General features: G+C 40.1%; 1 protein-coding gene across 1 annotated transcript in view; it reads left to right on the top strand.

The window, feature by feature from the left end:
- The window catches only part of ift122 (intraflagellar transport 122 homolog (Chlamydomonas)), a 139422-nt gene that overhangs the window by 4152 nt on the left and 122375 nt on the right, over positions 1-12895 (top strand). Inside the window, exons 2-4 of the mRNA XM_043708443.1 lie at positions 2652-2718; positions 10075-10159; positions 11047-11125. Of these exons, the coding sequence (XP_043564378.1) occupies positions 2652-2718; positions 10075-10159; positions 11047-11125 (231 nt within the window). The remainder of the gene's footprint in view (positions 1-2651; positions 2719-10074; positions 10160-11046; positions 11126-12895) is intronic.

Here is a 12895-nt window from a genome sequence, read left to right as displayed (position 1 = left end):
TTGAAAAATGTGGTGCTGGAAAAACACAGCAGGCCAGGCAGCATCCAAGGAGCAGGAGAATCGACGTTTCAGGCCTAAGCCCTTCTTCAGGAAGTTTAAGCCCTCCCAAGCATCTTAGCAAATCTCCCCACCAGTATATTAGTCCTCTTGCAATTCAGTTGCAATCTGTCCTCCTTATACTAGTCACTTCTAACTCCCACCTCCATCTACCTATCACGTTCCCAGCTACCTCCTCACCCCCACCCTCCTCCCATTTATCTCTCAGCCCTCTTCAGCACCCCCTCATTCCTGAAGAAGGGCTTATGCCCGAAACGTCAATTCTCCTGCTCCTCGGATGCTGCCTGGCCTGCTGTGTTTTTCCAGCACCACATTTTTCAACTATAGTATCTATAAGATGGAACATTAAGCTGCCAATCCCGTCCAATCCTGAGCTACATTTCTGTATTTGCTATGATATCCCAGTCCCATGTTCCCAACCATGACCTAAGTTCATCTGCCTTCCCTGTTGGGCCTTTTGCAGTGAAATAAATATACATAAATTTATCGGTCCTACCTTGTTCTCTGTTTGTTCTTGACTGTTTGATTTGTTCCTTTTCCCAGTTGTACCAGTCTCAGATTGATTTCTTTCCTCACTATCTCCCTGGGTCCCACCCTCCTCTTACTAGTTTAAGCCCTCCCAAGCATCTTAGCAAATCTCCCCACCAGTACATTAGTCCTCTTGCAATTCAGGTGCAATCTGTCCTCCTTATATGAGTCACTTCTAACCCCCACCTCCATCTACCTATCACATTCCCAGCTACCTCCCCAGCCCCACCCCCACCCTCCTCCCATTTATCTCTCAGCCCTCTTCAGCCACCCCCTCATTCCTGATGAAGAGCTTATGCTCAAAACATCAACTCTCCTGCTCCTTGGATCTACTGTGCTTTTCCAGAATTGTTAGGTAACCAAGGTTCTAGTAAGGGGGCAGAATTGAAGGAAATAATATCAAGAACAAAATTGTGCCAAGGGGATTGGGGTTTGTGGCAGACAAATCACTAGGTCCTGATAACATATTTCCAGAGTACTAAAGGAAGAAGCTGAGAAATATTGGATGGATAGTAGATATCTTCCAAAATGCTATAGACTGGAGCAGTTCCTAGAGATTGGAGGGTGGCAATTGTAATCCCCCAGTTTAAAAATGAGGGAGACACAAAAACTCTAGACCAGTTAGTCTGACTTCAGTACTGGGTGGAGTGGGTGATGTGGTGGGAATACTCGAGTTTGTCATAAAAGCCACGGTAACAGTATGTATGGAAAGCATTGATGAATTAGAGAAGGCCATCAGAGGTTTATGAAAGGCACATTATGCTTGACTAGCCTACTTAAACTTGAGAGATTGCAAGGAGTAGATTAGATCAGGGAGAAGCAGTGGATGTGGTGTATTTGAATTTTTTATTGGTTTTTAATAAGGTCTCACATTAGAAAAAGTGAACGAAATTAATGCATTTGGGATAGTGTTATATTTAAGCATGGGTTATGAATGATTGACAGACAGGAATCAGGGAACAGTAATAGGTGAGTCTTTTTTCAGGTGGTAGGCGGTGCTAGTGGGTTACTGTTGGGATTGGTGCTTGTGATATCCATGCTTTAAGCAGATTGGGTGAATGGCCAAACATATGGCATTTGCGGTGTAATTAAAGTGAAGAAAGATAAGAGTATTATTTAAATGGTGCTATATTGGGAATTGTGGTTGTACAAAGGGATTTGGGTGTCCTCATGCACTAGTCAATGAAAGCAGACAAGTAACAAGTAATTAGGAAAGTAAGTGGTATATTGGCCTTAACTGCAAGATGATTTGAGTTCAAAAGTAAGGACAGCTTACTGTGGTTATACAGAGCCTCAGTGAGACTGCACCTGGAAAACTGCATGCAGTTTTGATCTCCCAATATAAGAAAGGATATACTTGCCGTAAAGGGTTCACTGAGGATGGCAGGATTGTATAATAAGGAGAGATTGGTTTGACTGGGTCTGAATTCACTAGATTTTAGGAGGATGAGAGGAGATCTGGTTGAAATATATAAAATTCTAATGGACAAACAAGATGCAGTGAGAATATTTTCCATGTTTAGGGAGTGTAGAACTAGGGGACATTTAGAATTGAGATGAGAAAATATTTCTGCTTTTAAAAGTCAGTGAATTTGTCAAATTCTCTACCACAGAAGATTGTGGAAACTGAGACGCTGAAAATATTCCAGAAAGCAGCAGATAAATATTGAACAAATACAGAGACCCTGGAGAAAGTCAGCAGGTCTGGCAGCATCTGTAGAGAGAGACAGAGTTAATGTTTTGAGTCTGACATGATTTCTTCAGTTCTGAAGAAGACTCATACTAGATAATACATAAGTGAATAATTCATTGGGTAGGGTAACACTCTGGCAATAATACACCAGAAGGAGGATAATACACTGGGGAGTGGATAATGTACTGAAATAAATCCGTGGGAAGGAAACAGTACATTGACAGGATAAGAAGTGAGAGGATGGTTAATACTTTGGCCAAATGTGTTTGTGTTCTGTTCTTACTGGAAGTGATACATTTTAAGATTGCACATAATCAGTTCATTGCTTCTAAATTTACAGAACTGTGTCTGTTCTTTATTCACATTTTTGCAGTATTTATGATATTGCATTCAAGCCGGATGGAACTCAGCTGATAGTAGCAGCAGGAAACAGAGTCCTGGTATGTTCAAGACATTTCTCAACTTCTCACCTTTTACAATGTATATTATCAGAGGTCACACTGCTCTCAGTAAATTGCCTTTCATTGTGATGCTTTGGGAAGCCAGATTTGGGAATGATCATGGGACACTCATAATGGTGTCTTAGATCAGATAGCTTATATGGAATCAGGAAGTATCAACAGGTGTAGGTCATTCTGCCCTTCCAGTCTGTTCTACCATTCAATATGATCATGACTGATCATCCAACTTAATACCCTGTTTCTGCTTTCTTCCCATACCCTTTGAAGTCGTCTACACAAGAAGTACTTGTGATGAGGGCGTGTAGGGAACTCTGAAGGACTGGATCCAGAGTTCTGATTAGTGTGTTTAATTCACGGGTGTGTTCTTTGGTCGGATCAGTTGGTAGTTGCCTGTAGTGTTCCTGGTTGTTCAGTTGTCGGTACACTTCCTTGCAGTCATATGTTCTATTCTGAATGACAATGGCTCCTCCTTTATCTGCTGGTTTGATGACTGTTGTGATTGGTTTTGAGAATCTGGATGGCATTGCGTTGTGAACGGGTGATGTTTTGCTCTACCTTGTGGGTACGGCTGATGAATCTGGCATTTATATGTTTCCTGACGGTTTGAGCATATATGTCAAGCCCAGGACAACGGCCCTCCGGTGGGGTCCAAGTTGACACCTTCTTTGGTCGCTCCTCTGAAGATCCCTGTGATGACTGTTCCAGTTCATCAGTGGGCTCATTGGGATCCAAATCATAACCAGAAGAAAGTTCTCTAAAGAGGAGGAAAACAGCAGACTCCCCTTCCTGGATGTATTAGTGAAATGCACTCCTACCAGAGAACTCCAGACCAGTGTGTACTGGAAGAGCAGACATAATGACCAGAAACTGGACTATAACAGGAACCACCCAACACTGTCAAATGGACCTGCATTAGGACATTATTTAAATGGGCAAGAACACACTGCAGCAACCCAGAACTCCAGAAGGCAGAACAGGATTACCTATTCAAAGGATTTGAATGAAACCGATACCCCAAGAGCATTATCCTCCAGGTACTTCTGGGACAAACCCAAAGAAGAAAACGCAGCACGATAATGACCATACCAATAATCAAAGACATATCAGAGATAACTGCCCAACCCTTCAGACCCCTGGGAATCTTAGTGGCCCACAAACCAGTAAACACGTTCCACCAGCTCCTCACAAAGGTTAAAGATCCAACAGGACAAATGTTATCTACAAAATACCCTGCAAAAACTGTGGAAAAACTTTACATCGGACAAACAGGACGAAAACTGACCATATGTGTGCACAAACATGAGCTCACCACTGCCAGACACGGCCAACACTCTCATTTCCAACCAACCAACCAACCAACAACAAAGGACACAAATTTAACTGGCACGATGTAACCATCCCAGCACAGGCAAAACAGAGACACGCCAGAAAATTTGTTGATTTTGGCTGGAGTGCCAGGCTTCAATCAATAGGCACATTGAACTGAACCCCGTGTACAAACCACTCAGTTACAGAACCGGAATTATCAACAAACAGAGACACAGAAATACAAGTTGAGAGTGTGTTGCTGGAAAAGCACAGCAGGTCAGGCAGCATCCAAGAGCAGGAAAATCAATGTTTCGGGCCGGAGCCTTTCAGCAGGAATGTAGAAATACAAGGCAGGACACACCACCAACACCTTATCAAAGACTGATGATGTCACCTAGCGAGGGAATGAAACATTTGCAGAAAAACATACTGGCTCGGTGAACAAATCCACGCTATGCTATTATAATAGATTCCAACATATTGCCAATAACAGACGTTAAGCTAATTAGCCTATAGTTGCTTTATTTTTTGTCCTCGCACTTATTTAGATAAAGGCATTACATTGGTAGTTTTCCAATTTGTAAATTGATAGATTTCTGGAATATTATTACCAGTGTATCTACTATCTCTATAGCCACCTCTTTTAATACCCTAAGTCTTTATCAGTCTCTATACACAATAGTTTCCTTTGCACGTTTTGTTTAGTGATAGCTATTGTATTTACTTTCTACCGTTTGCTGATTTATTTATTTAGTAATTTTGGAATGTTATTAGTGTCTTCTACTGTGAAGATTGATGCAAAGTATGTATTTGACTCCTCTGTCATTTCCTTGCTCTCATTAATATTTTGTCAGCCTCATTCTCTAAGGGTTCACTTTGACTTCTCTATTCTATTTTATATATTGAACTAAGCTTTTGGTGTCTGTCTTGATCATGTTTGCAAATTTACCCTCAAAGTTTATTCATTTGTAAATTTCTTAATTCTTCATTACAACTTACTTATCTGCAAATTTGGCTACATATCTTCCATTTCTGCATCTAAACGTAATATAGATTGAAAATAGTTGGGACCTGAGGACCAAACTCTGTGGCACCCCACTAGTTACATCTTGCCAATCACAAAAAGACCCATTTATCCCAACTCTCTACTTTCTGTTTGTTAGCCAACCTTCTATCCAAGCTAAAAAAAATTACCCCAACCCCATATGATCTTACCTTGTGTTTTAACCTTTGTGATACACCTTATCAAATGCCTCTGGAAGTCCAGAGATATTACACCTACTGGATCCCCATTATCCACATTTCTTATTCGATCTTCAAAGAACTCTAGCAAATTAGAGATTAGAATAGTGTTGGAAAAGCACAGCAGTTCAGGCAGCATCCGAGGAGCAGGAAAATTGGCGTTTCGGGCAAAAGTCCTTCATCATTCTGATGAAGGACTTTTGCCCGAAACGTCGATTTTACTGCTCCTCGGATGCTGCCTGAACTGCTGTGCTTTTCCAGCACCACTGTAATCTAGAATCTGGTTTCCAGCATCTGCAGACCTTGTTTTTACCCTTTTTATCTAGCAAATTAGTGAAATATGATTTACCCTTCATAAAACCATGCTGACTCTGATGGATTAGATTTTGACTTTCCAAATGTTGTATTATTTCTTCAATAATAGTGGATTCTAACAATTTCCCAACAACATGTTAAACTTACTTGTCTGTAGTTTCCTACTTTTTACATTCCTCCCTTTTCGCATAAAGATCTTACATTAGCATTTTCCCAATTCACTGGAATTTTTCCCACATCCAGGGAATTTTTTTGAATATTGTAATCCACTATTTCTGCTGCCACTTCTTGAAACTCTAGGATGTAGATCATCAGGGCCTAGGTACCCTGTATTCCTTCAATCCCAGTAGATTGCTCAGTGTGTTTTCCTTAGTGATGATAATATATTAGTTTCTTACTTCCACTGATATGGATTCCACATTTTCCGATTCAAGGTAATTTCTTGCAATTGCACTTATTCCATCCCGTTTTAACAATGCTACATCAGCACCCTTTTCTTTCTGACAATCATAGAACATAGAAGAGTACAGTGCCTTCAGTCCGTCATGTCTGTGCTGACCAGGATGTTGCCATTCTGTATCTGTCTAAATACCTCTCAAATGTTGCTATCATGCAGTGCATTTTGGGCACCTAACACTGACTGCATAAAAAATCTTGCTTTGCACATCTCCTTTAAACTCTCCCCTCCTTAGTTCAAACTGTGCCCCCTTGTATTTAACATTTCTACGCTGGACAAAATACTCTGACTATCCATTCTATCCATGCCTCTCATCATTTTACAGATTTCTATCTGGTTGCCCTTCAGCCTTCGTAGCAAAAACAATCCAAGTTTGTCCAACCTCCCATTTATAGCTGATATGTTCTAATCCATGCAGCAGCCTTCTCCATCCTTGCACCTTCTCCAAAGTCTGCACATCCTTCCTATTGTGTGGCAACAGAACTGTGCACAGTTCTCCAAATTTGGCCTAATTAAAATTTTGTACATCTGCAATGACTTGCCAACTTTTGTATTCAATGTCCTGACTGATGAAGGCAAGCGTGCCATATGCCTTCTTTACCGTCTTATCCACTTTCAGGAAGATGCGTATTTGCACCCCCAGGCCTCTCTGTAGTCCTAAGAATCTTGCCATTTACTGTATGCTTTGCTTTTGCATTGATCTCCCAAAATGCATCACTTTTCAATGCATCTCCCTCGATATGTGAGGTAATAGATCACTCACTCTCTCACTTCACACTCCACCCAACTTTCCCACGGATCTGTAACCTATATAGATATCTATATCCAAAGCCATTGATTACCTTTCTCACTATCCATAACTCCACCAATTATCGTGATGTCTGCAAACTTAATCAGACACATTTTTATCCAAATTGCAAACAAGAGGTCCCAGCACTAGTCACAGGCATCCAGTCAGAAAAACATCCTCCACAACTACCCTCTGTCTTCTATGAGCAAGCCAATTTTGTATCCAACCTAACAGCTCAGCGTGGATCCCATGTGATTTAATTTTCTGGACCAGCCTACCATGATAAATGGAACTTGATAAATTCTTTAGCAAGGTGCATGTAGACAATATTTACTGTCCTACTCTCATCAACCATCCTCAACTTCCTCAAAAAAAGCTCAATCAGATTTGATGCTGACTATCCCTAATAGGTTCATTCTTTTCCAAATGCAAGTTAATCCTGTCCCTGAGAATCTTCTGTAATAACTTCTCTACTACTGATGTAAGGCTCACAGGCCTTTAATTTCCTGGGTTATCAAAGGAACTGGCTATTGTCCAGTCTTTTATAACATTGCATGTGGCTAAAGAGGTTACAAAGATTTCTGTCAAGGCTCCATCAATCTCCTCCTTTGCTTGCCTTGGTATCTGGGATAGATCCTATCAAGCTCTGGGGACTTACCTATCTCAATGTCTTTGAAGACAATCAACATCACCTCCTTCTTGAAGAATATATAACATACCCCCCAATCTTACTATCATCCATGTTCTTCTCCTTGGTGAATACTGATGCAAAGTCCTCCTTAAAGACCTCCCGCATACATAAATGCCCTCCTTTGTCTTTGAGTGGACCCACCCTTTCCCTAGCTACCTCTTGCTCTAATGTAAGTATAAAATATCTTGAGATTTGTCTTCAATCCTACTTGCCAAGGGCATTGCAGGGCCCCTTCTAGCCCCCCAATTCCTTGTTTAAGTTCTTTCCTGCTTTCTTTATATTCATCAAAAGCCTTATCTGATTTCCTTTTTGTAAATCTTATATATGCTTCCTTTTTCTTTTTGACTAATCTTCCAAAATCGCATGTCACCTAGGATTCCTGAATTTTGCCATCGTTATCTTTTAATCCTCACAGGAATATGCTGGTTCTGAACTCTGATCAACTGGCCTTTGTAAGACTCCCACATGTCTGACGTGGATTTACCCTAAACAGCCACCCTCCGTCTAATTTCTCCAATTCCTGCCTAACATTGTTGTAATTAGCCTTCCCCAGTTTAGCACTTTCGCCCAAGGATCAGTCTTATCCTTATCCGTAGCTGGCTTAAAATTTACAGATTTATGATCATTGTTTCCAAAGTGCTCCCCCATTGAAAGTTCAATCACTTACTCAGGTTCATTCCTAGTACAACTGTCTTCATGTTATTTCAAGAAACCCTCCTGGACACACCAAAATAACTCTACCCCATTTAAGCCCCTGGAACTAAGGGAGTCTCGGTCAATGTTGGGGAAGTTAAAATCACCCACTACGACAACCCTATTGCTTTTACATCTTTCCATGATCTGCTTCCATATCTGTTTCTTTATCTCCCACTGGATATTGGGAGGTCAATAGCACAACCCATCAGAGTAATTGTACTTTACTTATTCCTGAGTTCTACCCATATAGCCTCACTGGATGAGCCCTCCAACATGTGACATTCTCCATCATTAGTAAAGCAACTCCCCCACTCCTTTTACATTCCTTTCAATCATGGTTGAAACATTTAAACCCTGGAATGTTGAGGTGCTGAACTGTAATGGCTACAGCATCGTAGTTCCGTTTACTAATCCAGGCTCTGCCTTACATGTTGGAATTCCTTGCATTGACACCAAGTCCTCTGTGACCCTCTTCTCTGTTGTAGTGAGCAAGCCAATTTCTTCCAGAATTCTCCTCAGTAGCTTTTCACTGCCATCCTGTGTTGGATGGTCTTCCTACTGTTGAGTATCGGGTCCTCCATGATCCACTTCTCCGTCAAGGTGAGCGAGCTGACTTCTCCCAGAATCCTCCTAAGGCACTTCTCAATGCCACTCTTTGTTCGGTCATTTTGCAAAATTAAGTACCCCTGAATATTTAGCTACCACCTTTGATCTCCTTGTAACTATGTCTCTGCAGTTGTTATAAGATCACACCCATTAACCAGTATTAATGCAATTAATTAATCTATTTTGTTCCAAATAATACAACAATTAAATAAAGAGCCATTAATTTGGTCTTTCTATCATTTTTCCTCTTTCTACTATACTTAATATCATTTTTCTATGTTTGTAATAGGCTTCCTTCCAGTCCCCTTCCAGGTATTATTATCCAAATAGCTGCACTATAATTTGCCATATCCTTTTGCTTTGTAAATCAACGTTTCCTCTCTCCCCAACCATACCCCCTCTCTGATTAGTTTAAAACTTAGGGCATTCTGGATGCTCCTTTATGATTTTTTTTTAATCAACATGTTAAGATGTTCAGATCAGCAAACAGCTGTGACTATAGCGCAGGTTTGAATAACATGATTTGACCAACTTTCAGTCCATCCAGTTAGCCTTAGATGATGCAGACAGACTTGATATTTGGTCATTTACATTTGGTCTTGAGTGTGTTTTATAACATAGCAATAGCCATCTATATGTCACTAATTGCAAATGGACAAATCTCAGCAATAATTCAGTGCTGTTCTTGGAAGTGCTCAGTTCCCAGGTAGGATAGGAGGAGGATTTCTGGGATCCACGAGGTAGGTGAGGGAGGACATTATTCATTGCACCAACAATGTCATTTAGAGAGAAGGGTCCTAAAGAGAATGACCCTTCTCTGTAGTACATTAGATTGAATCTGCCCCCTCAGCTCTAAGTAGGGTTATTTGAGAAGGCAAGGCAATGGTAACCTAAAAGTAGATCACTTTTCTACATAGGGACCTAAAAAGCTTTTGTGTCAGCAGCCAGTACTGCTGTAAGCCCCAGAGATCTGCAGCAGTTGTTGTATTTCCACCTTTGATGTGGGCATCAGCCTCACTGAAGAGATAGGCCTGTTCTTGAGATATGGACTGAACCTGGCTTTGCATGTCAAGTTAGTTGGAGCCCCTCACCCTGTGTTTAGGTTGTACCATTGAGAATATAGACAGAGATGTGCAGGTCTAACTGTGTGTTTGTAGAGTTGATGAAATGGATTAAAATGTAAAATACATGTATAGGTATGAAGTAAAAATTGCTGTGTTCTATTTCTAGGTATATGATACTTCTGATGGCACTCTTATTCAGCCACTCAAAGGACACAGGGACACTGTATACTGTGTTGCCTATGCTAAAGATGGTAGGTGATGAGAGTTATGTACCTATATTTCTTGTAGCAATTTAATAGAGTCGTGTTTTGAAGTACCATGTTTTGTTCCCCTCTCAACGCCTCCACCTGCATTGATGATACATATTGATCGTCGTTCAATTTTCTCTTAATTATATCAAAGTACACGAGCTCCAATTAGGGCCCAGTCTGTGACAGTTGTGTCTATTAGGAGCACTCTGTACAGAAGTATAAAGTGAACCAATATCAAATTTGTGTACTGAAGGCTGTGTGTGGATCCATGGGTGTGGTTGTTCTCTGATAACTTATACCAAGAGTGAGTGTGTTAGCAGACTATTCAGCTGGTCTTGTATGAAATGTAGACATGCACTTTCCATTAAATGGGTAATGATCATTCTCAGGGCCCTCAACATATTTATTTTCCTTTCCTTGAAGCCAATTGTAATGCATCAATGTTTGGCTAAGCAAACATTTCAGCACAAACTGATTTGGGAAGCTTGCCACTCCTCATTATCATTTACATTCTGACATTCCCAGCATATAAACCTTTTCAGTCTGAATCAAGACTGACAATTATTTTGATTTGATTTTAATTTTGTTGTGTTTCCTTCCCATAATGTTTCTTTGCTATGAGTTTAGACGGTTCACTTATTTACAAAGTCCCTGGATTCTGTGCAAGGAGATGTATGACACTATACCCAGAACTGGCCTGAAATTCTGTTAATCCTTGTGCTCTACCTTCAGGCAGATTTGCTCATGCTAATTTGTGATATCATATGGCTTACATAAAGAGCCCACTTATGAACATATGTGCAGATGTGTTGGGCTACCTTCATTCATCATGGTGATAGCACATTGGACAAAAATTACTCTACTTAGATTCTGCAATCTTTCATCAGGTAAACGATTTGCATCGGGTTCCACTGACAAGAGCATTATAATCTGGACTTCAAAACTGGAAGGCATCTTGAAATATACGTGAGTTTTACTTATTTATTTTTCTCCTAAACTGAAAATATTTATATGCAAGTGAAAAGCAGATTATGACTTTAAAGCTGGTGTCATTAATGCAATTATTGGATCTTTCTGTAAAAAGAAACAAAAATAAAATAAAAATTGTCACTAACTTTCCCTCAGCATTGCTGACAGGTCCAGGGGAAGTTGGGGCAGAAAGTGGAAGACCAAAACAATTGATAGTCTCAGGCTGAAACTCTCCAAGGAGCAGTGAGCCAAGGGTTATAGATCCAAAGTGGGAGGGAAGTGAAGAATAGAGAATCAGTGGGTAAATTAGCATGGTGGTTATTTTACTGGACTAGTAATCCAGAGATCTGGATTAATGATCTGAAGGCACAAATTCAAATTTCACAGCAGCTGGAGAATTTGAATTCGATTAAGTAAATAAACTGCAATAAATTCCAGTTTCAGTCATGATAATTATGAAACTACTGGAAAACTATTGAAAACCCATTACTGATTCAGTAATGTCTTTTGGGGAGTGAAATCTGCCATAGCTAGTCTGGTCGATACATGAATTCAGATATATTGGTTTTAAGCATTCTCTCAAATATCCTAGCAAATCATTGAATTGTGTGAAACCATTGCATAAAAGTCCGAGTAAGGACAGCATATTTCCTGCCTTAAAGGACTACAGCAATCAATATGGACTTTTAGTATAGCCAACGATAGTTTCAAGGTCACCATTACTCAGCCTAACTTTTTAAATTCCAGATTTTCTGAGTTGAATTCAAATTCCACCAACTGTTGTCATCATCAGAACATTTAAGGACATGCTATGTGCTTGAAAAAAAGATAACTTATTTTGTGCTCTTGAAGAACATTAGATGTTTCAAAGCATTTTACACCCTGTGAAGTACCCTGTGAAATAATTTTGAAGTTAATCAGTGTTGTAATTTAGGAACCACACAAGTCCGTTTGTACACAGAAGATTTCTCAATCTGCAAAATGATAGTGACCTTTTTTTTTTGCATAGCTGTTTGAGGTATGAATGTTAACTCAGGCTAATTACGATGCATACCTGCATCACACTGTGTTAACTCAACACCTTGAAGATTTCCTTTACCTGGTTGTTGTTGAACAACTAAAATGTGGAGAAGATAAATATTTTTATTATTTTCTTTACTCAGCAAGTCGTGAGTTCATGGAATGCACTGCCAGTAGCAGTGGTGGACTCTCCCTCTTTATGGGCATTTAAGCGGGCATTGGATAGGCATATGGAGGATAGTGGGCTAGTGTAGGTTAGGTGGGCTTGGATCGGCGCAATACCGAGGGCCAAAGGGCCTGTACTGCGCTGTATTCTTCTATGTTCTATGTTCTAAGAGCTTTCATCACATTGAGGAGGCTTCAGACCAATTCTCAATCTAATAACCTACTTTTGAAACTCTTCTCACATTTTGACAAATGTGACAGCTCTACCAAAGCACCTGGATAATCCAGAGCATTCTAAAGAAAAATTATTCCATCTGTCAATACAGGATTTGAATCTGAATCTCTATCTGCATCAAAAACTAGACATTTCATCCTTGGGCAGTACCTTATCGGTGTACCATACTTCATTGATATTTGGCCATTAGCTTTTGAGGTACATTGTTTATAGACAACAGACAAAAACAGTATCTCCATCCATCTTCTGGGGCAGAGGTAGTATAAGTTGTATGTTGAAACTGTACGAGTATGTGTGTTAATTTGTAATGGAGCTATCAAGAGCGAGACTCCAAGATAACTTTCTGT

Source organism: Chiloscyllium plagiosum, chromosome 18 (genome assembly GCF_004010195.1).
Source record: "Chiloscyllium plagiosum isolate BGI_BamShark_2017 chromosome 18, ASM401019v2, whole genome shotgun sequence".
Taxonomy (NCBI): domain Eukaryota; kingdom Metazoa; phylum Chordata; class Chondrichthyes; order Orectolobiformes; family Hemiscylliidae; genus Chiloscyllium; species Chiloscyllium plagiosum.
Note: the sequence above shows the minus strand (reverse complement) of the source record. Positions and strands in the feature narration are given on the sequence as shown.